Consider the following 27,633-nt stretch of genomic DNA (forward strand, 5'->3'; position numbering starts at 1 on the left):
CCAACTGGCCATAGTAACATAAATTTAGGGCACCCATAAGAAAAACAAAATGGTGCCACAGCATTTTCCAAAGAAATAGTAAAATAAAAAAGAAGTACAAAACACATAACAAAAAGATAATTAAACTAAATTCTACACTTAAGAACCACTAAAAATATACCTATAGAAAATTTTATTTTGCAAAAAATAAATTAACAGAATTTAGCTAAACTTCCAGTTAAAAACAGAAATCTCTCCACAAAGTGCTTCAAACATGAAACAAACAGACTATGTCAGGGGCATACATCAGGTTACTCCAGAGACAGGCGTGGTCTTCTGAGCCATACCCCTTCCAGTGAACAAAGTAATATTATGGGACCACATCTATATGAATTCTCCTGACCTCATATTTTTCACTTCCATCAACATATTCTGGAGGAGGTGTAATTTTAGTCATCATATATTGACTGGAATGAACTGGTGTTAGTCTAAAGGCATGGAATAATAAATGGAATTTGAAATTACTTTATAAAGATATTGAATAACTTACTGAACCAATACACTTCAGAATTCTACAGTGTCCAATATATTAAGGAGCTAATTTATGATAAGGAACCTTCTGCTGAATGTCTTGTATGGCAAGCCATACCATTTTGCTCAATCCTAAACTCATCAGTTTTAATGGCTTCAGCCTGGTTCCTCCCCTGGATTTTGTCCAAATCCTTTGCATTTCTTTGTTGTTTGATGCATTTGTTTATGCAACTATTGATACTTATGTTTATTATTTGTGTTATTATATATTTTATTAGTTTTGTGTATTATATTATTTATATGTATCCATACTATGTTTCCTGTATTTTATAGGTGGTTCCCAAGAGGTGGGGCCACCTGTCCATAAATATCAAGGAACTTCCCTCAGCCCTATAAAGACTGAGGGAACACACTGTTCCTTGCGGTACATTGTATACACTTGGTGTTGGGGAGTTCTCTTTTGATTACTGCTCTGATTTTGATGTTTGCTCGATTTTTACCTATTTGCTGTTTCTTGATCTCTGTGTAGAATTGTGTACTCAGGATTTGTTTGCCATTGGATTGCCAATATCTGAAGGCAACTCCTTCTGTATCTTTTGTGCTCCTTAGAGCTTCTTTTGATGCAGAACATTTTTCCATAATAAATCTTATTTTATGAAGATTTTTTCTTTGCCCTCTTTTCTACACATGCCAATGGTTGATGGACCCTTACTCTTGTGGGGCTTTTTCCAACAGTATTTGGGACCTTGAAGTATATGGGGCAGTTACCAATTTTAAGGGCCTTTTCCCCAGCTACTTTGGAGGCCTTAATTTTATGATAGCATCTGGAAGAACCCCTAGTTCATGACATAAAAAAATTCTTAAGCAGTGACACAAGGTACTGAAGACAGATCCAGCAAATGTGGTTTAAAATCCATAAAGGCATTCAAAAAGCTACATTTTATTTGTTGAGTCAAATAAAAAAATTGTGACAAATCCCATCATGGGCAACCAAGACTTCCAGTGTGACTGGAAAGAATTAACAATGCGGGTATTTCTCCAGCTATTGAGTTACCCTTTAGGTCTTTTGCATCAGACTGAGGATGGGACACAGAAGTCCAGAGTATTTGACAAATCATCTTGGTACAGAAAAATCTCCAAAAGTGAGATACAAATTGAGGTCCTTTATCAAGTGATATATTCAGGGAAATCATGAAGTGTGAAGAATTCAAAAATATATTGCATAATGCATGTCTAGAACATAGGCATATCTGTTGTAAAGTGATTGTAATGGCTTCCCATGGCTTGCTTGAGAATTGGATTGGTTGCACTAGCCCAATAGATAAACCAGTGGCTGCAACATGCATCACAACACAGAATGTATCTTATATATAAACATCTACGTGTGGAAGTGTGTGTGTCTGTCTCTCTGGCCCAGAAGTGAGAGCCAGCACGGAAATGCGAGGCTACAGAATGAAGCTCAAAGAAAGTGACTCTGTTGTCAAAGTAAGACCGCAGAGAAAAGAGAGAAACTCGCTTAGCCGCTAATACACGAGCGAGGTGCACATCAGCAAAACGAAACCTCCTAGGACAGAGATGCCCAGAGTAATTCCTTTTAATTACCTGGCATCTCTACATTTCAGTTTTTTTTCTGATGATTTCAATAGTTTCTAGGACTCTGGGCTTTTTACAGCACAGGCTTACACACTAGTTGTCTTATAAATGTTTCATGGGTGAATAAACATCTTGGTAGCATGCACCTATCATCCCTAAATTCTTTGGACACATAAAGCCTATCTGATGCCTGGCAATAAAAAAAATGAATTAGGAAGCATGGCTATAATTTAAAAAAGGAGCACATACCATTTGTCCAGCTACAACAATAATTTCTTGTTCACTGGAGACCTTTTCTGTTTCAAATTTCCTTCACAAAGCATCAACTTTGCCACTTTTGTTGCCTGCTTACAAAATTTAAATTTATAAAACAGGGGTGACCAACTCCTATCCTGAAAAGCCACAGTGGCTACAGGTTTTCAATCTAACTATTTTCTTAATAAGTGACTGGTTTTGCTACTAATTAACTTCATTTAAGACTCAGACTCATTAAATCGGGGATGAGCAATGTTGGTCTTGGAGGTCTGCATTGGCTTCATGTTTTTGTCCCAATCAAATTGCTTCATAACAAATAATTCTTTGCTGAAGAAGCACTTATTGTGCAAGTGGAATTTTTCGGCTACATTTTAGTTGTCTCTGTTGTTAAGATTTTGAACTCTTAATTGATCATTTTAGTCTTTAAAAGCTGTATTCATTATTTAAACTGCTCCTTATTAGCAATAAGATACAAATAACAAAGGAGCCAGCAGTTCTACATCTAGCTTGTCTCCATTTTCACCCATGTGTATTCCTCATTCGTTATTTGGTTTAATTAAGTACTCAGAAGGAAACTGAAGAGAAAGTGAAGAACTGAACATTACTCATTTATTTTAGGCTTCAAATCACTTGGAAGATACTTGTATCATTAGAAAGGAAAAAAAGTCTATGATTTAAGAATGAACTGACATGGCAGAATTAAAACACTAACACGCCATGAAAGCAAATTAGATCTGTTATTGGTTAGGATTGGCTTCTAATTGAGCAACTGGGTTGGAACATAAACTTGAAGCCACTGCGGCTCTCCAGGATTAGAGTTGGCCTTCCCCGATATAAAAAAATAATGTCCAACAAGATTACCTAGCATTGAGTTTTTCTGTAGGCTGTTTTTATTGTTTGCATGGATAACAAAAGGAAACTGGTACTCTAAGACCCATTTTGTCATTCCTTGTGACAATGTCTATGTACCTTTATCATTAACCTTTACTGCTGGGGAGTTTGTTTTTAAGGAGAATGCAAAGGGTGGGTGTTTCCCTATAAAAAAATCTTTGTGATATTATATTCCTTTCCCCAATATTTGATGTATCTACTGCCACTTCACACTGAATGGTTCAGCATGGCTGTCTGAATACAGTGGTAAACAATTTCTTTAATTAAAAAATTCTTGTGCTTCAGAAGCTTTAAGAAACTTACTGAAAGACTTTTTAGTAATATTAGATATTAGCGATTGAGTTACACTCTTTGATAAACCAACAATAATTCACATGTTCAATTAATTAATTGAAATAATACACCAGATTCAATAAGTTTATACTTTCTTGACACTTTCAGGTAATTTCCAAATCAATTTACCTGAATTTATCCATTTCAATCCAAATCAAGAAATTTCTTAGCTTATTATTTAACCTGATACTCCATGAAATTCTAATTTCTTTAAGAAAAGAGTTTATTTCTTCGCAGGCTGTAACATGTTTAACATGACTCTTCATATTATTATAGAAGATTAGGGTATCATCATTGTAAACTAAAACACAACTACCCAAAAGATCTCAAAACATTATTTACAAGGTTTTGCAATATGCTGGAGTATAAGCAAGACTGTAGGGTATAAACCTATAATCTTAATTCCCTGTCAAAGTATTAAGTACAGTTTTCCAATCATCATCCTATGCAAATGTGATTAATGTATACATGGTGTGTAAATCTAGTTTTGGAAATACGGTACTGCCTGTAGTGAAATGAGTATCTCCAAGCAGACTATTAGATAGTTGATAGAACATAGTTCTTAAAATTTCTTGGATCTATTTATCCATAGCCTGGCTTTCCGGATAAGATAATGCATACATTTTACCGTAAGGTAAGGGGGGTTTCTAGGAGCAAATCAATAATACAGTTACAGGGTAAATATTGGGGTAGCTCAGTGGTCCTCTGTTTATTGAAAACATTCTGATAATCCTAATAATATAATGGTAAAACCTGAATTGAGCAAAACTAGACAATTTATAGGCACTGAACAAATACTCAATTGTTTTATGTCTTCCACTTTCCATTTAAATCAAGAATTTTGTTTTTTCAAATAAGGACAAGCAAAAATGAAGAGAACTAGGCCTAACAAAAAAAGAAAAATCTTCTCAAAATGTAATATGTCAAGTAGCGTGGTAAGTGGTGCCACCATGTACCCTAAAATACCAGAGCTGATGGTATTGCTGTCTACTAATAAAATCCATCCATCCATTGTCCAACCCGCTTAATCCTAACACAGGGTCTGCTGGGGCCAATCCCAGCCAACACAGTGGCGCAAGGCAGGAACCAATTACAGGCAGGGTGCCAACCCACCGCTACTAATAAAATTCTAGGTTTAAATTTCAAAGGGAGGGATGTTACTAATAGTTCAGTTATAAGATGCCTACTGATAAAATTTCCATCCATTCTGATTTCACTAAAGCCATAGTATCTTAATTGCAAATTTGTACCAGCACCATTAAAGAATTATCTAAAAAAGTTTGTAAAGGGAAAAAGCATTTGTTTGTAACTTGCTGCATGGGGTGAGTAACATACCAATGATCAGCATCACCACAATAAAAGCGAAATTCCTTCCTGTGAACATTTCTTGCAGTCAGGAGGTATTTCTTTCCCTCTTTTCACATCTTACTAAACATATCAGATTGTAACTCGCTGTAGTGTTTCTTTTGTTTTGTTTTTTTCTACTCCTTCTGCAATTATTTTTAGTAATGTCTCTGAAAGTTTGATCCAAGGTAATAAGGTTAAAAGACGGTACATTCATCCTAAAGGATGGTTTCTTTTAAAAATAAATAAATTCATAATAATACTGAAAGTGTCATTTTGAAAGTACTGTTATAAATAATGACAATCCAGAATTTAGTATGCATTTAGTCTCTCATTGATATTCATGCCTTTGAGTTTGATAGATTTACTAAACTTACAAAATTCATAGATTGCATTAAAAATGAAGAATAGCAACTACACAGAGTTCAGCAAAAGTTATTCAAAAAGAAAAAGACAATTTTGAAAATTGGGCAAAATTAAGTTTAATGTATTGAAATGCAAAGTGGTACAACCCAGGCAAAAATGCCAGACATTAATTATAAATACAAGGGTAAACCAATTCTACAGGAAGCAACTTCTGAAAGGGATTTTGGGGTTTACACCAGCAAAGCATTCTCTTTGTCTAAGTACAAACAATTACAACAGCTAGTGAAATATTAGGTCATATTTTTTTAATTGTTGAATATAAATCATGGGATATTTTGCTCAGAGCTTATAATTCACTAGTGAGACAGTGTCTGGGAAAATGTGTGCAGATCTGGTCAACATACTATAAATGAAAACAGATCTCCAGCAGAAGTAGTGCCTAAAACAGCAACAAATTGCATCCTGTGACTTTTATTTTTATGGGTTAAGGGAATTTAACCTATTTTGTCTTTAGCAGAAAAATCTTGTAAGGACCTAATGATGTTCTTCAAAAGTCACAAAGGTTTTTTATAAAATTGATGAATCCTAAGTCTTTCAAATTAAATAGTGAATTGTGTACTCAAGGACACTGATGAAAATTAAAGCAAAGTACATTTACAACTGTAGCTAGAAAACACATGTTCACACAGAACGTTGTGGGAAAGATTTTGTTGAGTTATGTCATGTAGTTGGAGCAAAAATCCTATGCAGAAGAGATATAGAGAAATCCTGGCTATTAGCTACTATAAATAAAAAAGTTTAATGAACTAAATAATCTCCTCTTACTTCAGAAATGTCTTATAATCTGTGTTGAATAAAGGGTTTCTAAATTCAGCTCTGAGACTTATGGTTCAGGGAATCTGTAAATTAGTAATATAGTTTTGCTTGAATCTGCTACTAAAACCAGTTTTTAGTATGTGACTAGACATTTGCACTTTGTACTTCATTATATTATTAATGAGAAGTTTTTTTCCTGTAATAATCACATATTTAGCAGGTAACATTAAAATAAATTATACAGTATGTTTAATATCTAGCTTTACATCTTGAATATCTGTATGATATAAACTATACAAACACTGGTAATTGAATATCTGATTTTAATTCTAGGTTTAATTATGATTCATATAGGTTAAACTAAGCTTTTTATTTATATTTTTGATTCATTTCACATAACCTTCACATGTCATTTCATAGAGACTTTGGTAAGCTTCCTCTAAAAGACTATTGGTACAATTATTATAGAATAATCGAAGATCACTGGACTGTGACCTGGATGGTGGTCTGAGTATGTGAAGCAGACCACTGTTTTACCATAATGAAGAATAGCATACAAAATCTCTCTGGATCCTAAAACTTGTCTCAGTGATATACAAAAGCTATGCATTTAAATGAACACTGGGTCACTGTCATTCAATCCAGGTGTATTTTTCAGCTGTGAAGATGAATAAAGCAAAGTTCTAAATGTCCAATAGTATGCATGTGAAGACATTCAACACTTGCTGACAGTGGATGTGTTGTAATTCAACAAACTTTTCTAATTCTAGTAATATTGAATCAAATTAATCAATAATGCTAACATATTGCTGTATATCTCTGATATCTGTCTCTGAAAATGCAACGATGTGCCAATTACTTATTAAAAAATCACATTTTTGATTAACTGTGATATAAATATACAATAGTTCAGGTTTAAGCTTCTCATGGACACACCTCACCATAACAAAGCCACCCACTATAATGAAATTGCCTCAATCCTCTCCAACACCAAAAAACACATTACGAAATCAGGAATTTAAGCACAATTAAAACAGCAATGCAAAGAAAAAACAATGAGTAATTTAGCAAAATAAAAGAAAACAAATGAAATGGGAAAAGTACAGAAAGGAGATCAAATCCAAAACTATTAAAAAATCGCTAAGCTAAACTACCCATAATAGGAAGGAAAGGGAAACAAATAACCTGAGCTGAATAAAACAATTAGAAAATATATAACAGGCACCTCCTGTAAGATAAACATCAAGTCAAAACTCAAACACGTCTGTAAAATTTTAGCTTCCCCTTGAGGACGAATAAAGTATAACAAAGTATAAAGTAAAGTAACCTTAGTACGAAAGAACAAGGCCAGTAACAAAAACAATACATTAGCAAGCAATAACAGGGCAGATCAAAACTCAAAATCCTTACACTAAACGTTTTTCAAAAACATGGAAGAATTCAAACAGAACAATGGGGGCTAAGGCTTAATCATAATTGAAGGACCAAAGACAATTTGAAATGAGTGTAACCACTGCCTCAGTAATTCACTGAGGGTAAAAATGACTCTTTTTAATAAAAGAATTTTCAGGTTGCTGCCACCATCAGCAACACATCTGAGAAATTAAAAGTAATTGGAGACCAGTCCCGTTTGGCTGTCTTCTTAAGAAAAAAGGGAGGAAAAAATTAACAAATTAGTGAATGAATTGGGAAAGGAAATCAAGAAGGATAGTTGGGGGCTTCAGTGAGAACACTGAATAAACTATAATACATGCAAGTTTGACTTTAAAGAGAAACCTTTCTGACTTCACTAACCTTTCTTCATTATGTGCTGGACAGACCATACCATTCAGCATTAATGAAAACATTAAAGTAGCATTTGAAAATGTAACCATTTTGTTTAGAAAAATTTACTACTTATGCTAAGGCCTTACAGGAATAAAATCCTTCACTTATCTTGTTTTGGATGTACAATAATCTCTGACCATCTTAGAACACCATTTGGAGTAATACATGAGGAGGTTTAATTGTTCAGTTAGAATCTGTTGTACCAAAATAAAACACATTGGTAGTACAGTATGAGGCCTTATCATTCTCTACAGAAAACATCCCAATCCCCCATTTATAATGTGCTGGGAAATGTGTATCCTATTGTATTTAAAATAAGAAAAATTTAATTAATTTACTGAATGTGATTTCTAGATAAAAATATTAGTTTTTTTTTAGTATGTGAATTTTTCTTTGTGATTGGTACCTAATGTTAAGGTAAACTTTGCTCATGTGCAGCTGAACCGTCATGTTCTGCCTTGTGATGCAATTTAAATTCTGATTGAACATGTACATTTCACTATTTTGAAGCAGATGTCATGAATTATTATGAATAATTCTTTAAGTTGTTAATTAGACTGAAGTTTGCTTTATTGTGTGTTTAACCTACTTTTTGCGTGTTCATGCACATTCATGATGTATGGTTTAAAGCACTATACCCAGAGTCAGTCAATCAGTTAGGGTTTGGGTTAGGCAGCTGCCCATCTGATGTGTGCCATTTATGAAAGTTAAAGGCCGCTTGCTCCTGACACCGAGGGGGAAATATCCCCGCCAGTCATCATAAAAGTGCAGTATATACACAAAAGGGTGCTATTTGTGCTATTGAGGAGGTATGCACTCCAGGCACCAATAAGGACCCCCAAACAGGTCATTGAAGTCTAATAATGCCAACTACCTGCTGTAGACAATGATGGGAAATATCCATCCATCCAAGGCTCCAAATGGGCTTTGGCCAGCACTAATTATACCTCAAAAAGTATTAAAGTACTCTGAACTGAACGGTGACCTGAGCAAAGAAGTGAGTCTTTGGCTTCTTGTGCTAGAACCTTAAGCATCAACTGATCACCTTCATCTTGCATAATTCAGAAGCTGTATTTTATTCTGCAGGTTGTGTATGAATGCTGTTAGTAAATATGAAAATTTCAAACTTATTTGATTCTGTTTAAACTTGTATTCTATCTAAAGTACTAAGTACCTTTATGTTCTGTTTTACATGAGTACTAGCATAACATTTATACTGCTGTTGTCATTGCACTGGCTTTTTTTAGTCAATTCATCACATAAGGAAATTTTAAAAATGTGTAATGAAAAATATGTTGAGCTATCAGTCAACACAGTGTATATTTTATTTGTTTGTTTTGTAGATATTTTGCATGCAGGAACATAACATTTTTATATGATTAAATGCTATGTTCTCTGTTAAATTTGAATTAAAACAAACACTTAAATATGAACAGTCATTCATGTGTAATATGATAAAAAAAACTATGCACAAAATTTGTTCTGTGCTGGATTCTGTTAATATTAAGTAACTGCATGCTGTAAAAGTAATATAAATATAAATGTTAAATAATTTCAATATCTCTTCAGGCATATGCATATTTAGAATAATATATGCACAAAACATTTTATATCATGTTGTACTGACTGGAATGATTGATTAGTTTTTAGGTTTAGGTTTAGGTGGACTTTATGATCCCAGAGGGAAATTTGTTTGCAGCAGTAAAGTACAAAAACAGAAAACATTGCTACAGAGATGCAGTAGATACAACAAAGACACAAAATTTAATAACCAATGTTACTGCATAATTGCATATTTATTAATTGCATACTTATATTACATATTGCACATTTCACTTAAATATCAATGGTTACATGGTCTTAAAGGTGAAAAAAGAAAAACGTTCTGACATGATTTGCTTCACCTTTAGTTTTTTACAACAAAAGGCAACATTTCAAATAGATAGTATAGACTATTAGTATCCATAGCATATACAATATGTTAAGGATATTTTGAAAGACTATTTTGAAAATATAGTTACAGTATGTATTTTGCAAAATCCATACAAAGTTAGTTTTAACACTACAGTTATGTAAATAATATTATGAAATTCTTCAAAAACAGACAAAAAAAAGAAAACTATTCCTGACACATTATACTGTTAAAAGAGGCCACTGTCATCATGCAGTACCATTATCATAAATTTCATGAATTCCATATGAAGGTTAAGCTTTAGGCTTTTAAAGCACATTTTATCATATATATAGAAAGTTATAAGCTAGCCACTGCAGGTTTCATTTTCCCTCCTCCTGCCAGACACTCATATGATATATATCAGCTCCAGCTCCCCATGACCCAGCTGTGGGTGAAATTGGTTCAGTAAATAAACAGATGGACTTTTTTCCAAAGAAAAAAATACCAAATATATTGAAGTCAGAGTTTTCTCATGGGAAAAATATATATAAATAATACATAATAAATATATATATTTAGACATTATGTACTTTGCATTATTGTTGTGCCTGACGTAAGATTTACAAAAAAGATTAATTATACTAACAAATGTATGTTGGGTAACATTTTATCAGATTTATTACAAAGTTTATGTACTCTAGCGAGCTTATATATAACCCTGACACATATTTTTAGAAAGTCACTACACACTAGGGAGATTCTGAAGGACTGCAAAATGGCAAATATCTTCCCGTTAGGGTGACTAGCCAGATCCAGTCAACTATAGACCAGTAAGCTTAACATGCATCACAGGAAAATTAATGAAAGGAATTATTAAGGATAAGAATAAGCAGCACATGGCAAGTTCAGGAGTTTGAACAGTCAGCATGGGTTCAGATGAGGGAGGTTATGCTTTACTAACATGTTGGAATTCTGTGAGGAAGCAAAAGAAGGATATGATCAAAGTGGAGCATATGATATAATTTATCTTGACTTTGATAAGGTGCCACATGACAGGTTTGGCATTAAACTAAAAGAAGTGGGAGGTCAGGATGATGTTTGTAGATGGGTGCCGAATTGGCTCAGACACAGGAAGCAAAGGATGATGGTGTGAGGAACCTTATGAGAATTGGCTGGTGTTAAGAGTGGTGTTCCACAGGGTTCAGTGCTAGGGCCGCTGCTATTTTTAATATATCTACACATGACCTGGACAAGAATATAAGTAACAAGCTGGCTAAATTTGAAGATTATACCAAGAAACGTGGATTGGCAGATATTTTGGAATCCCTTAAATAATTACAGATGAACTTGGACAGCATAACAGGCCTGGGTAGATTTGTGGGAGGTGATATTTAGTGTCAGTAAATGTAATGTGTGGAGTACAAGTCCAAGGAGGTTCTGCTCAAGCTTTATAATGCACTGGTGAGGCCTCATCTGGAGTACTGTGTGCAGTTTTGGTCTCAAAGCTACAGAAAGGACATAGCAGCACTAGAAAAGGTCTAGTGAAGAGCAACTAGGCTTATTCCAGGGTTATAGGGGATGAATTATGAAGAAAGATTAAAAGAGTTGCACTTTTTCAGTTTAAGCAAAAGAAGATTAAGAAGTGACATGACTGAAGTGCTTAAAATTGTGAAGGGAATTAGTACAGTGGATTGAGACTGTTATTTTGAAATGAGTTCATCAAGAACATGGGGGCACATTTGGAAACTCATTATGGGTAAATTTCATACAAACTTTAGGAAGTTTTTCTTTACTTAGAGAACCATAGACTCTTGGAATAAGCTACCAAATAGTCTGGTAAATAATAAAACTTTAGAGACTTTCAAAACTCGACTTGATGTTTTTTCAGAAAAATTAAGTGGATAGGGCTGGTGAACTTTGTTGGGCTGAATGGCCTGTTCTCATCTAGATTGTTCTGATGTTCTAAAAAAGTATTGAATTAAAAAAATGGTTACAATTATCGTCCATTATTCAGGCTGCTTAACCAATCATTGACATATTAGTGCGTCAATTTTGTTTTTTCTTTGTACTTTTTGCACAGATCCCTTGCTTTATTCTTATTCCTGTGACATGTTGTTCCTCCAGTGTTTGTCACGTTAACATGTGCCTTCCGATATGGTAGAGAAGACTTGGATGTCCTTGGTTTAACCTTCAGAAAAGATCTGTTTGTGGCCAATGTTCAAGCTTTCCCACCTGTACCTGAAGAAAAGAAGCCCCTTACTCGTCTACAAGAACGACTAATTAAGAAGCTTGGGGAGCATGCCTATCCATTCACTTTTGAGGTACCAACCATGTGTTATGCACCACATTATATAATACTGAAAACAAAAACATTATTGGTCATTATTTTAATACTTAAAATATTCTTTTTTTAATTTTATTCAACTATATTTTAAGCATGTTGAATGAACAGTTAAGTCAAATTTTTTCAAGCTAAATATGATGACATGATTTGAATATTTAAGACCGATTTTGAAATATCAATAAAACTAATTATCAATAACTTAAAGATAAATTTTATCCTAAATTTAATAATGCATTGTAAGTATTACTAACCAATCAGCAAATCCTTTTTAATGAAATAACCTTTAGCAAGAGAGCACTTTTCTGTATTTTTATACTGCAATTACAAATTTATGCAAAGGATTTGCAAGCAAATTTACAAAATATTTTAATATTTATCACAAGTATAATTGTACTTGTTTTCAATTAAATTAATTTTTATCAGACATAATACAAATAAAGACACTGCATTATGTTACTCAATTGAAGTGTTTCATTCATCATCATTGGTGGCATACCTGATAGCAAGTCAAAGATACCCACTTTTTTCTAGTGTCTTATTCCTCTTTATCTCTCTCTTTCTCTCTTTTTCCATCATTGTCCCCTTGATAGTTTTTAATCCTATCTTGTCATAATCTTTACAGGAGACTACCCCCTCTTGAGCTGTACGTCAGTCATTTTCTATTTTGGTCTGAAATAATAATTAGAACAACTTATTTATTTGTCTTATGGTTTTTCATATAATTCATTTATCCTAAAATTTAAAATTATGTAGATAGATAGATAGATAGATAGATAGATAGATAGATAGATTAGATAGGATAGATAGATAGATAGATAATAGATAGATAGATAGATAGATACTTTATCAATCCCAATGGGAAATTCACAAATGTGAACTTAGTTCCTGTTTTGTCAAAGTCTACTAGCAATAATTATTGCTCATAGCACAGAATTCAGCATGTTGCATATCACTTAGACATGTAAGTAAGTAATTCACTGTACTCAGAACATGTGACAACTAACTTGAACTTTGTTATTGATCATCACTTTTCTGTCTATTTAACAGGACACTTTTCTTGTTCATCATCTGGCATTTTTGACCTTCTTTAGGAGTTGTCATTCTCGTCTTATTCTCATTTATACGTCTTATGTTACCTAATGTATTTTATCCATTGTTGTTGTTGTTCCTAATAATAGTAATACTAGTACCTTTGTCTTCTAAAATGTACTGATTTGTGTTCTGCACATTCTGTTACATTTACTTTTAAATCTTAGTGTTAATGAGCTGATGAAAGTCTTCTGTCAATTTCTCATTTTTGTATAATTTTCAGCATATTAGTTAGTACACACTCAAAAGAAATATCTACTTTATTTTGCTTATTGGTAGCTTCTGCTTTGTGATATACTAAATTATAACATGAAGGAGACACAAGCTGTAGAATCAATTTTATTATATTGTAAAATAAAAGAGATGACATCGACAAAAAGTTGGGGTTTCAGCCTGGCAAACCCATATAACTCAATTTCAAAGCAAAAGAAAAGACACACAATAACTGCAGAAAGATCTTTTCAGAAGAGAGTTCAAGAAAATAACTGACAAACATAGTGGACCTTCAGGTTTTCAGTCCTTCTGGCAGGAAGTGGAAAGTCCAGGTGGACGGGCATTGGAAGTGACATCAGATGTGTTATAGCCATCAATCATCCAGTCTACAGAGGGAGAAAGAAAAAAGGCACTAGGACACAACACCAACCCCTGGAGCGGCAGTAGAACTGCAGTCACTAGAGCCCTTCCTTGTACCCATGCACAAACACATGACAATATATAAAGTAAAACACTCTCCATATTTTTATTCATAAATGAGCTAGCTTCAAATATATGTCCAAAAAGACTTGACTAGCAAATGGGAGTACAAAAGAAACCTTTCTAAAAAAATACAAAAGACATAAATCTGCTAAATGCAATGAAATAGACAGAAACGGTGCTTCAAAGAATACTGTAAATTTTAACAATAAAAGATGAAGTCAGAAGAATTAGAAGAACTGTGTAACATAATTCTCTTCTTTTTCTGCTTTTATAGTTAGGAAAATGGCTGCCATGACATCTCTACTCATTCATAGTCATACCCACCATGTCATATGACTACAGCTCATGATGACATGACATAACAGACACCATGCATAACAGAAATAAGAAATGCTAGTCTGACAAAATTGTAAGAAGAACAGAAAACATACAAGAAAAAATACAAAAGAAAACTCAAAACAATATTATCAACACCTGGAAATTTTGTTGTGCTATGGAGTAAATACTCTACACTGATAAATAAATGTTTTATGTTATAAGTGCTATAGTCCAAGTGATGTGTTTTTTTATCAATCAAAGTCCTTTCTGAGTTCACTTAATCACTTGATCAACTTTTGGCAAATTATTGCAATTACATATTACATACAAATATATGATTTTTGGTCTTTGTATATTCCAAATACAAGAATACAATTTTAAATATTTTTTACATAACTACATTTTACATATTACATTTTTAACACACAGTAGTGCTTCATATGAACTGCCTGGTTGTTAATTTCCATTGCCCCTTGTGACATTCTTATCAATCTATGGTTCATTTTTATGTCATTACTTTGAAATGCTTTAAAAATGTTATTTACTTTGTTAAAATTTTCTTTAGTTTTTCACTGCTGTTCCCATCAGAATTTATGATGTAATCCAATATTCACTCTTGGATGATTCTACAAGCTGTATTTCTGTGCCATTGATGAACTGTAATGTAGTCAAGAGGGTACTCTAATCTTTTCTGTGGCAAAGGCTTTTCCAAGTTTATTTTCTCCACTTGCCGAAGACATTTTTTCATTAACATTCATTGATTTTATAGTTATTAGGGATAAGGTTAAAATAAACTGTGTGAGGCTTTATATTTCTTACAAAAAACAATTTTACATTTTCAACTTGAAGTACCTCCAATATTTTTACTTTTGCTTATTATTTCAGATTCCACTCAATCTACCTTGTTCAGTTACTCTTCAGCCTGGACCAGAAGATACAGGAAAGGTAATAATAAATATAATTAAACTCATCAGGATGTGTACATATTTTTGAGCTCTGCTTGTCTGCGCATTCATCCATTTTCTGAAACCAGTTTTTCTAGTTCAAAGTCACATAACCATAGCAAATAACAGCAGCTTTAAGCACAACCAGCCTTGGATGAGGTGCTGAACCACTGGAGAGTATACTCATACATATTGCACTCATTTCTAGTTGATAAAAACATACTCATTTTTAGGATGCTGGGGAAAAAAAGCAAAACAGAATATGAAGTTATGGTGAGGATGTGTAAACTCCACATGAACAGTGACCATGTTAGGAACTGAAATATTTTTGGCAGCATTGTTTATACACAACAAAAATGCTTATGAAAAATGAAAGGTCAACGTGACATTCCAGCAATATTTCTTGATTAAAGTACTATATATTTTGAAATATATATTGTTTATTGCAGAGAAAGTGGCTAAGTGTACGCTGTACTGGCTAAAAATGCTGTAATGCTTCGATGATTGCTGTATTTTAAAATAAAAGACTGCTTTAGCAAAACCTGCAGCTCAAATACTGTAAAAAAACAGATGAAACACTCAAAGGGTCTAGGAAAGGGAGAGAAGGGCTATAAGGCGAATTAAAACATGACTTTGACTAGAAACTTTGGTTCTGCAGGCTAATACTAAATACATAAGTGAGAGTGTTGAAATGCAATTGCTGAATAACAGGATGAATAAGAAAAGCACAGCAGTTGATTTGAAAATAAGATGATATGAGTGGTAAAGTTGAAGGAATGTACAGTGAGAGTGCCATTGTACATTGAAACCTGGGGAGTTTATTTTCCAAAGCAGTTTCTTATTTTTAATATAAAATTGCACAATCAAAAAGAGCATACCAGACACTGTGAAGTGGGCTCTAGTTTGGAATATGAGGCATGTAGAAGCTAAAAAAGGTTGATGTGTTGATGTACGACTCTGAACATTTTTCTGACAGGTATCTTCAAATGTTAAATTTTTTTTTTTTGCATGTAATATTTGTGATCAGAAGTTAGTTGGAGGCAGTTGAATAAAATGCAAGGCTAAGGCAAAATTGTCATGAAAGTGCATAAAACCTGAGTCAGTAAGTCAATTACCTGCACAATTTCAGATGGAAGTGAGTCCGTATAGCAGTGTTTGATATTACTGGAAGCACACCTCCCACAGGAACAGTAAAAAATCAGACTGGTGCAGAAGGGCAGGCAGCTATCTTAGAAGAATTAATGGTTGAAGGACAATGTATCTTTACTTGAATATTTCTCAGCTGAGCTGCATTACGGACCAATTTTGGATAGAGTTATTACATTGCATTATTGGAAAAATAAGGGATTGGATGAAAATTAGTTAACAGAAATGCAGGGAAATTTAATAACCATAAGTACAAGTAACTGTAAGCATGACTAAGCTATAAGTGATACTACTGAAGGGATTTGGGGAAGAAGATAATGCTTGCATTACACAGAACAATGACAGAATTCATTTGGAAGAAGTGGCAGCTGCTGCATGAGCAGTCAGTCAGCTTACTGTACAGCCCCAATGATCAATCAAGTGAAACAAATTGCAAAACTTTGGCATTGTAATGGAGTGAATCATAATTTCATTCTGCAATTCTGTGACAGCCAAGCTGCTAAAATAAGTATTCACGTTAAGAAGGCTATCACACCCATTGTGAAATTAACAGCCATTTACTTGCTGTAAGTACGCATGTTCTGTATGTATGAACTATATGGTGAAGATTACACTTGAGAAGTAGTGAAGATGAAACTGTCAGTAAAACAAACCTAATATCTAAATCACAAATACTTTACAAAAGCTGTGAGTTTTTCTGCTTAAATTACAATTGAGCAAATCATGCTTGCGAAAATTTTGCAAGAATAAAAGTGTTAATGAAATGATGATGAGGGAGAGAAGAACATCACATGCTACAGTAAGAAAGGTGGTTATTTTAATAAGTAGTGACTTGTGAGGGGGCTCAGCATTAGAATAGTCACATGATTAGTATGGAATGTTATTATAGTCATTTACAACAGCATGAATATTTTCAATACAAAGTGTAACATGAACAGGTTAACAGAACATATTGGATAAGAAGGGAAGTCAGTCAGTAGGTGTGAAGTGTGGCCGTCAGGTAATGTAGTATACTGACATCTATAATAATTATTATTATTGCCAGCAAAAAAAATTCCAGTGTGTAACCCGCAAGTACCTATATGTTTAATCCGGGTTTCAATTTAACTCTGGAAAATGTAGTATACAACTGGCCATGAGTAAAAACAGGGCCTGGCAAATAAACTCTGACGTTATTAAAAATATGCCGTTGTGACTTGGTGATAGTCATACAATATACTAAACGAATGAGGAATTGCCTATGCCGTAATATAAAGGAAATATCTTATTTTAAGTTGTCAGTGTTATGGAATCCCTGTTAATTTTTCGGTCGTAATGTTTCATGTTGTCTGCCAGTTTGCCACTGCTCTTCAGAAAGAATGTGTGTGTGCTTTTTGTTCACTATCTAGGTGCAAGACCTGCTGCTGCTGATCTTCAGATAATGTAGCTCTGTGGTTTGTCATACATTGTCTTTGTTGCTCTAAAGGTTGCCTGTGCTGGCTGGTCTGGTGTGATGCCCACATCCCACTCAGCAACAATGTTTTAGATGTGGAGACTGTTAGGAGTACCAAGTTCGTTGGTGTGCACATTACTGAGGAACTTACGTGGATGCATAACACCTCATCACTAATAAAGAAAGCCCAGCAGAGACTACACTTCCTGAGGCGGCTGAAGCGAGCAAGTCTTCCCCCTTCCATCCTCGCCATGTTCTACAGAGGCACCATTGAGAGTGTTCTGACCAGCTGCATCACTGTCTGATATGGCAGCTGCAACATATCCGACCACAAGCACCTGCAGAGGATAGTGAAGACAGCAGAGAATATTATTGGGGTGCCCCTTCCTTCACTTCAGGACATATTTTACAAATGCTGTGTCCACAAGGCCTGCAGCATTGTGCAGGACCCCTTACACCCCTCACATGTACTTTTCACACTCCTGCCATCCAAGAGAAGATACCGCACCATCAGAACCAGATCTGCCAGGCTGCAGGATAGTATTAACCCCCAAGCTATCAGACTCCTTAACACCATGCTGCCCTCTGTGATCTTCCACACTGCCTCAACCACCTCTAAAAACACTTTCCTGCAAAGACTAGTGTGCATCTAGAAAAGAACTGAAAATCTCATACTGACCTTTAAATATTTTGCACACTGAACTTTGATATTCTTTGATATCCTTCTGCTGTGAAACGTTCTGACCTGTCATTGTTTACACATGTCTTAAACAACTATTATCATATACTGATAATTTCTGTATTATCTATATCTATTATTTATTTACAGTCATATGAAAAAAGTTTGGGAACCCCTCTTAATTCTTTAGATTTTTATTTATCATTGGCTGAGCTTTCAAAGTAGCAACTTCCTTTTAATATATGAGATGCCTTATGGAAACAGTAGTATTTCAGCAGTGACATTAAGTTTATTGGATTAACAGAAAATATGCAATATGCATAATAACAAAATTAGACAGGTGCAGAAATTTGGGCACCCCAACAGAGATATTACATCAATACTTAGTTGAGCCTCTTTTTGCAAATATAAAAGCCTCTAGATGCCTCCTATAGCCTTTGATGAGTGTCTTGGTTCTGGATGGAGGTATTCTTGACCATTCTTCCATACAAAATCTCTTCTGTTCAGTTAAATTTGATGGCTGCCGAACATGGACAGCCTGCTTCAAATCATCCCATAGATTTTCGATGATATTCTAGTCAGGGGACTGTGATGGCCATTCCAGAACATTGTACTTCTCCCTCTGCATGAATGCCTGTGTAGATTTTGAACTGTGTTTTGGGTCATTGTCTTGTTGGAATTTCCAACCCATACGTAACTTCAACTTTGTGACTGATGCTTGAACATTATCCTGAAGAATTTGTTGATACTGAGTTGAATTCATCCAACCCTCAATTTTAACAAGGGCTCCAGTCCCTGAACTAGCCACACTGCCCCACAGCATGATGGAACCTCCACCAAATTTGACAGTAGGTAGCAGATGTTTTTTTGGAATGCGGTGTTCTTCTTCCGCCATGCAAAGCATTTTTTGTTTTGACCAGATAACTCAATTTTTGTCTCATCAGTCCAAAGCACGTTTTTCTAAAATGAATCTGGCTTGTCTAAATGAGCATTTGCATACAACAAGTGACAACAGGTTTGTGGTGTGAGTGCAGAAAGGGCTTCTTTCTCATCACCCTGCCATACAGATGTTCTTTGTGCAAATTGCGCTGAATTGTAGAACGATGTACAGATACACCCTCTGCAACAAGATGTTCTTGCAGGTCTTTGGAGGTGATCTGTGGGTTGTCTGTAACCACTCTCAAAATCCTGCGCATATGCTGCTCCTGTATTTTTCTTGTCCTGCCAGATCTGGGTTTAACAGCAACTGTGCCTGTGGCCTTCGATTTCCTCATTACATTCCTTACAGTTGAAACTGGCAGTTTACACCTCTGAGATAGCTTTTTGTAGCCTTCCCTTAAACCATGATACTGAACAATCTTTGTTTTCAGATTTTTTGAGAATTGCTTAGAGGATCCAATGCTGTCCCTCTTCAGAGGAGAGTCAAAGGGAAGCACAACTTGCAATTGACCACCTTAAATACCTTTTCTCATGACTGGACACACCTGCCTATGAAGTTCAAGGCTTAATGAGCTAATCCAACCAATTTGGTGTTGCAAGTAATCAGTATTGACCAGTTACATACATTCAAATCAGCAAAATTACAAGGGTACCCAAATTTTTGCACAGCCAATTTTTCACATTTGATTTAATTTCATACAACTAAATACTGCTTCACTAAAAATCTTTGACTGGAAAACACCCCAGTACTCAGATGTTCCTAGGAAATGAAAGACATACCACTGTTACCTTTTTTGTTGAAAGTAAATTATTATGCAGGCTGAGAGGGGTTCCCAAACTTTTTCATATGACTGTATTATATTACATATTTATTGATTATATTTATGTACCTAGATTGCATAATACCATCCATCCATCCATCCATCCATCCATTATCCAACCCGCTACAGTATATCCTAACACAGGTCACGGGGGTCTGCTGGAGCCAATCCCAGCCAGCACAGGGCGCAAGGCAGGAACAAACCCCAGGCAGGGTGCCAGCCCACCGCAGTAATACCATACATTGTATCAATATTCATGTTGCTTACTACACGTCAATATTGCTGCTACTTCTTTGTCTTGTCTTTGCACAATGTCTTGTCTTGTTTGTGTTTTAATATTAATTCTATTTTTAATTTAATTTAAATTTTTTATTTGCACTTCATGTTGTTACACTGTGGACCCTGAGCTTCGCAATTTCGTCTATCTGTATACTTATATATGATTGAGATGACAATAAAGTTCGCATTGACTTGACTTTAAATCAGTATTGTTATATATTCTGATTTATTTTTCCTGCTTTTTGCTGTTGTTAGGAGTTACAATTCAACATTAATGAAAAAAAAACATCATTTACTTAGAAAAAGTAATGGGTAAATATTTCCCAATATAAATGCAAGTGCTCAGCTAAAATATCTGAAATAAATATCTCACTTATTCCTGTATACAAAATATATTTGAACTGGTTTGTTTCCTGTGTTGTGCCCATTGCTCCATATGGTACTGTAATGGTTGAATTGGATCTAGAATGGATAAAACAGATACTAAAGCACAAATATAAGGAGAAGAATGGTTCCACTCAACCTTGATCCATCTCTTCCATTTCTTATATATTTCTAGACCCATAGAACATCTGTGTTATTCAAACATTTTTAAAACCAAGCAATTTAAATCTAACCATAGAAATTTTGTTATGATTCATCAATACTTTGTTGTAATAAGGAGACAGTTACTAATGCAATTTGTTAAAATAAGTTTATGTATACAACAGTGAATTTTCAACTTTCTCTTTTCTTCTTCTTTTTCTCTTCTGAAGGCCTGTGGGGTGGACTTTGAAGTAAAAGCCTTCTGTGCAGAAAATCTGGAGGAAAAAATCCATAAGAGGTACATAGAAAGTGTAGCATTGTTCAAAAAAACATAACAACACAAACTACTGGAGAGCTCTGTATAGTTTTTCACAGAAGTATGAATGCTGAGGCAAAAACACTATCCAATCTCCTCAAAGTTATGACCTCAGTTTCTCCATCACATTCTTGCTGCACAATAAGCATTGCATAGCAGCAGATGAGGCTAGAAGGGGCTCTGAGCTATACGCAGGTATAATGAAGGACTGGTGCAGAGCTTGAGCCTTTTCCAGACGCAGGCCAGATTTACACTTTGGCCAGAATGTGATACCTGTGAACCCAGCAGAAAAATATAAAAAGCTTTTTCAGCTTTCTACATTAATTGCCATAAATGCAAAGTGCAAAACAAAAATCCTTATATTTGTCCTTGATATAAATATTAGTATGTTATACTTTATTGATTTTCCTCACCTCGATCAACTATTATATTAAAAAATCTGAAATAAAGGCATATAGTTTAGGTGCTATTAAATTAAAATATACTTGAGAAAAGATTAGCATTCTTCCTGTGCTTGGATTTTCAGTTTCTTTACTCATGCACGTAGATAGTGGGCTTCTAAAAGCATACCCTAAAAAGCTGAATGGGTTTTGGGAAAAGAAGGATAGCAAGTTATTAGAATAAAGAAAAAATGACTTTAAGACCAACCTAATTATTTGATAGGTTGAGAAGAGTCAGTATAATCTGTTCTGTTTGGGCACAAATCTTTAGTTTCTAAATCATGGCTTTGAAAATGATAAAAAAACAAAGTATTCAAACCAGCTAAAGTGGTTATGGAATGTTGCACATCAGGATTCAGTCAAGAGAATTTTGAACCAGATGGAGATTGTCACTTCTTCTTGCAGGAAAACCATTCAGCAGATAATTACAGTAATTCAATCATGAGGAAATGAATGTCTGGAATAGTATTTCTGCAGTCAAGATAGAAAGAGAAGGTCAGCTGTTTTTTTTTTTTCTCTTTTATATAATAGAATTAAACATATCTCTGGCCAAGAAGGCAGGATGAAACTCTTTGAATACTGTCAACAGAAAACAGAGTAAAGAGAACAGGGGTATATGTGCAGTTATGTACAGTAGCTACTGTATGTGTTGTAATACTTCAAGATTGGAAGACTGTCATGGAAGAGTGGGATAGACTGAAATGTACTACTTCATGCAATTCACGACAGTTTCATTACTCAAAAAAACAATTTGGCAACTAAAAAACAAATTTGTACAAGTATGTACAGTGAATGTTTTGGAAATACTAAGCAATTTAGAAATTATTCTTGGTGAATAACAGATACATGGTCGAAAGTCACTAAGCTGTACAGTTGAAAATAGTGCCTTAGGGTTCCTCAAATCGAATTTTCTTTTAATTATGAAATCACTACTATGTGGCCGAGTGGCTGGTTCTCTTTAATACAGTTCAAATGTTCATATGAAGAAAACTTTTAAGTTGGCTGTGCAATACATTTTTGTGCCTGAGTACATAAGTAATTAAAGTAACATATTCACATTAGTGCCTGATTTATCAAAGCTTCAAAATGATGAAGTACCTTTCATGCTGACAAATCCTTTTATAGCTAAGCCACTTGAAGTCAATTTTGCTTAGGCTTGTACTGCTTAGAGCTACAGAGGCAAATATCTTTCAAAAATTGACCTGTGCAGCAGTCAGATTTCACCGATTGGATGAGCCGCAATGCCATAACATTTCAATATTTTAAAGATTATTTCATATATGTGCAGTTTCAATATATCTACAATAAGATCATTTTATAATCTGAACTTAAATCAGTAACATGATAATTAGGAAAATCTTTTGACTAAAAGAATTTCATTGAGCACACATTTGGTAAACTAGATTAACACAGGAGTGGCACAGTGGTAGCGCTGAGGCCTCGCAGTTAGGAGACCCGGGTTCGCTTCCCAGGTCCTCCCTGCGTGGAGTTTGCAAGTTCTCCCCGTGTCTGCGTGGGTTTCCTCCAGGTGCTCTGGTTTCGTCCCACAGTCCAAAGACATGCGGGTTAGGTGCATTGGCAATCCTAAATTGTCCCTAGTGCATGCGTGTGTGCCCTGCGGTGGGCTGGCACCCTGCCTGTGGTTTGTTTCCTGCCTTGTGCCCTGGGATTGGCTCCAGCAGACAACCCATGACCCTGTAGTTAGGATATAGCAGATTGGATAATGGATGGACGGATTAACACAGGATGCATTTTTAAAAGTGTTTGAAATAACACTGTGAGACTAATCATATTAATTCATCCAGCCATTACTCTTTTACTGTGTATTTGCTTTAATTTAAATTTATTAACCATTTTATCTTACAAGACATAAATTCATCACCATTTTAATCAGACTTAAGAGTTTGAGATGCAGTAGGATCCTCAAGATGTTTGATTTGCATAATGTACTGTTTTCATATATGTATAATATATACTGAACTTAACCAGAAGAAAGTTTAAGATTGATTGTGTTCAGATAAGAATTCTCTTTTGTTAATTAACATTAACAAGGCTAAATTCAGTATCTGAAGGACAAATGTTTAAATTCTGCCTGTTAACCATGTTGGTAATAGCACTGACTCAGTCAGGAGCTGGCTTTGTGGAGCCCTTGGTGAGTATAACATGGGTAATTAAAAGAGTCCACACAAAATCTCACCAGCCCTGACCCACCTAAGTCTCAATAACATCTGTAAGTCTTGTCATATAATGATATATATTTTAGAAAATGAATAAGCTGTTAAATTAAGAAGTTTTCTCTTGAGCATCAAATTCTGCTAAAAGTACATATATGTATGAATGTTTAGGGGGCCATAAAAGATGGATATTTTTTACTATGGTATTTTAGAATATCCTCCTACCTGCATAATTTTAAAATTTTTTAGATATTTTAGATATACCATTCAAACGTCTTAGTTATGCTGTTTTACAAGTTTAAATGTTGCACAACAAAAGCATGCCATTAAGCACAAGGTAACAGACATGTGGAGAAAGAGTGTGCACATCTAGTAAACCCCCCATCATTTAATCATTGGAAGATTATTTTTTTAATAAAAATATGAATGAAATGAAAGTGTGCCAAAATAAAACACAATATAAGAAGAAATAATGTACAAATAAGGAGAAATCTCTAAACCATATAAATAAAAGGGTAACTTTACTGAGCACCACATTAACTCTTCTAATGACTCTGAATAGGCTCTGTCAAATCCATCCTTGCACTCATCCTAACATGTAATTGTTTGCAGTTCCCCCTCTGATGAGCTCCGCTTCCATCCTGCTCCCCATCAGGAAGGAAGGCCCCTTGTCCAGGAACATCCTACATCGGCAGAACTATCCCAAGTCCAAAATACCACCTCATCCCCTAGCTGCAAGAGGGCATGATCAACCCTGCTCTCTGTGAGGATCATCTCTTCACAAAGGAAACCATCACACTCGCAGCGTAGATCTTTTTCCTCCTGTGTCTCCCTTTTTTCACCTTTCAGCCAGACTAGCCTTATTAAAGCTTCTCCACTTAATTATGATCTCCTCCTATTGTTCCTTTTGATGTTTTCTTCTCAATTGACCCCCTACTCTACTTTTTCTCAGCTTTTTATAATTGGTAGTGTAGGCTCTTCCCTCTTTTAACCAAAAGAGCTACTAATGAGGAATGTTGGTGTAAATCAAAAACCTGCATGTTATTAACCTTTTAAGATTCTTTTATAGTAAACCATGTTTTATCAAACCATATATTTTATTTTAAAATTACTTGAAACATGTTTTGTTCAAATTGCATAGTGTGCATATTCATCTTCTCATGCAATTACAGTAGAATTTTTTTCCATTATTTGTACAATTGTCATTCCCTTTTAATATAGGGGAATCTTTGAATAATAGTCTGAGTGAAAATTTTTTATTTTTAACCTTTAATATCTTTTTGCAGAAATTCTGTGCGTCTGGTAATTAGAAAAGTACAGTATGCACCAGAAAAGCCAGGCCCTCAGCCGATGGCTGAAACAACACGACAGTTTCTCATGTCAGATAAACCACTGCATCTTGAAGCTTCACTGGACAAAGAGGTAACTAACTTTTTTGCAATCATCTTTAATTGATAAAAATATGTTTTGCAATTTCAGTTCTTTATTTAACAAAACAAAACATACACTTGGTTTATATATAGTACTTCTATTGTAGTCAAAAAACAGCATAAGGTACTTTGCATATAGAGAGCTTACTATAATTGTTTACATATTAATTTTTTTAAATTTAAATAAATGTAGGATAAGCAATATACAGGGGGGGGGGGGGGGGGAAAAATTAGGTTAACAATTGTGTGTATGGAAAAAGACATGCAGGTTATGATTATTATACCTTTATAGCTTTATTAACTTTATTAATTCAAAAGAATGTCACATTGGCACAGTGCACTTAGGTACAGTCTTGTAAGTGCTCAAATTGCCAGCCTTCATTATTTGCACATTCTGGTAGTCTACTTACTACACTCAATCATACTTTAATAAAAAGAAAAAGACAAATAAGAAGAGAAATAATGCAATAATTAATAAATAAATAATACAACAAGAATAAACTCTGTGTTTTGCATACTCACAACTGTAAACCTACTTTTGTCCACCCCTGTATTCGGGGGAAGCAGTTTTGCTAGTAGTGACTGGTCTAACAATGCTGTGGATTAAAGTCAAATACAATATCTTACAGATTATTACTCCAGTATTGGTTTAGTGCTTTTCTTTGCTATAGGTAAGAGAATGTGTAAGAAAATATGAAAAGTATTTACTTCAGATTTTGGCTTACTAATATAGCATGATGAGTGAGTGCATCTGCACTTTTATCAACAGACATGAATTTTAAATAAACTTAACCTAAAAATATGTAATATTATGTTCAATAATTTAACAAAGGAACAAATTGAGTTTACTGTTTTTAGGAAAATTTTTGCAATAATTGATTTAAGGAGGGCAACACAGTGGCACAGTGGGTAGCACTGCTGCCTCTCAGTTAAGAGACCCGAGTTTGCTTCTCAGGTGCACCCTGCGTAGAGTTTGCATGTTCTCCCCGTGTCTGCATGGGTTTCCTCCCACAGTCCAAAGACATGTAGGATAGGTGCATTGGCAATTCTAAATTGTCCCTAGTGCGTGCTTGGTGTGTGTGTGTGTGTGTGTGTGTGTGTGTGCGTGTGTGTGTGTGTGTGTGTGTGTGTGTGTACGTGAGCCCTGCGGTGGGCTGTCGCCCTGCCTGGGGTTTGTTTCCTGCCTTGTGCCCTGTGTTGGCTGGGATTGGCTCCAGCAGACCCCTGTGACCCGGTAGTTAGGATATAGCGGGTTGGATAATGGATGGATGGATGGATAATGGATGGATGGATAGATTTAAGGAAAAACATGGGGACAAACTTGTATAAATTGATGAAGAGCTTACTTCTTTATTTATCTTACTTCTGCAATCAGTCACTAAGCTCACCACTATTTATGTTGAGCTTTCACATTCTCCATGTGCTTGGGTGTCTTTTTTCTGAATAGTGTCGATTGGTGACTTAAAGTTGGGCCAATGTTAGTGTTTGAACAAATGTGTCCTATGACTGACAAGCAACCTTTGCAGGGCTGAGTCCTGTCATGAAACCAGGCCTTCCAGCATAGGTTCAGAACTTCCACATACCATATCTTTAGGTGATTTTACAGAAACCTGTAGGTGTATACCTGCTTTCTCATTTCTTTTATTTACAGTAGAGTATCTGGTTGTAACATTTAATGTACAATGAGTATTGCATTTAATGCCTGTGTTGTACTTTAATGAACTGAGTTTATGTATTGAAATGCTTTGTTTTACTAAATGTTTAATCTGTTCTGAACCTTTATATGTACACATTATATAATGAGTACTTGGTTTTTTTGATTGTATTTTACCTGTGAATTTGTTACAGCACTGTGACCCTGCACCCACTGAAGAGCACTAAACAAAAATATACTAAAATACATTGGCTGCCTGTTCTGGACATTGTACTGCTGTCACTAGTCTGTTTGATATATGAAACTAGGAATTTCACATGCCACATTATACATGGCAAACAGATTGAACTGGAAATTAAGAGTTCAGTAAAAAGTTGGAGGAATTAATGAACGTGTATTTCATAGCAGCTCATCCAGGGCTGACTCTTTCCTTGATTTAAGTGCTGCTAATACTACAAACAGCTTGGCTCCACATGACCTAATAATGATGGATAGTAAATATAATTTGAAAATCAAAAGTATAATTTGTGGAAAACTACAGGGTTGGCAATATTCTTCTATGACATATTATGTTTCAA

The 27,633-nt window shown here is 34.8% G+C and overlaps 1 protein-coding gene across 2 annotated transcripts in view; it reads left to right on the forward strand.

Annotated features, from left to right (window-relative positions):
- Window positions 1–27,633, forward strand: part of arrb1 (arrestin, beta 1) — a 272,791-nt gene that overhangs the window by 216,461 nt on the left and 28,697 nt on the right. For both annotated transcript variants that reach the window (XM_051926544.1, XM_051926545.1), the window contains exons 6-9: window positions 11,954–12,150; window positions 15,162–15,221; window positions 21,272–21,339; window positions 25,258–25,393. In XM_051926544.1, coding sequence (XP_051782504.1) covers window positions 11,954–12,150; window positions 15,162–15,221; window positions 21,272–21,339; window positions 25,258–25,393 — 461 coding nt within the window. The remainder of the gene's footprint in view (window positions 1–11,953; window positions 12,151–15,161; window positions 15,222–21,271; window positions 21,340–25,257; window positions 25,394–27,633) is intronic.

This window comes from Erpetoichthys calabaricus, chromosome 4 (genome assembly GCF_900747795.2).
Source record: "Erpetoichthys calabaricus chromosome 4, fErpCal1.3, whole genome shotgun sequence".
NCBI lineage: Eukaryota > Metazoa > Chordata > Cladistia > Polypteriformes > Polypteridae > Erpetoichthys > Erpetoichthys calabaricus.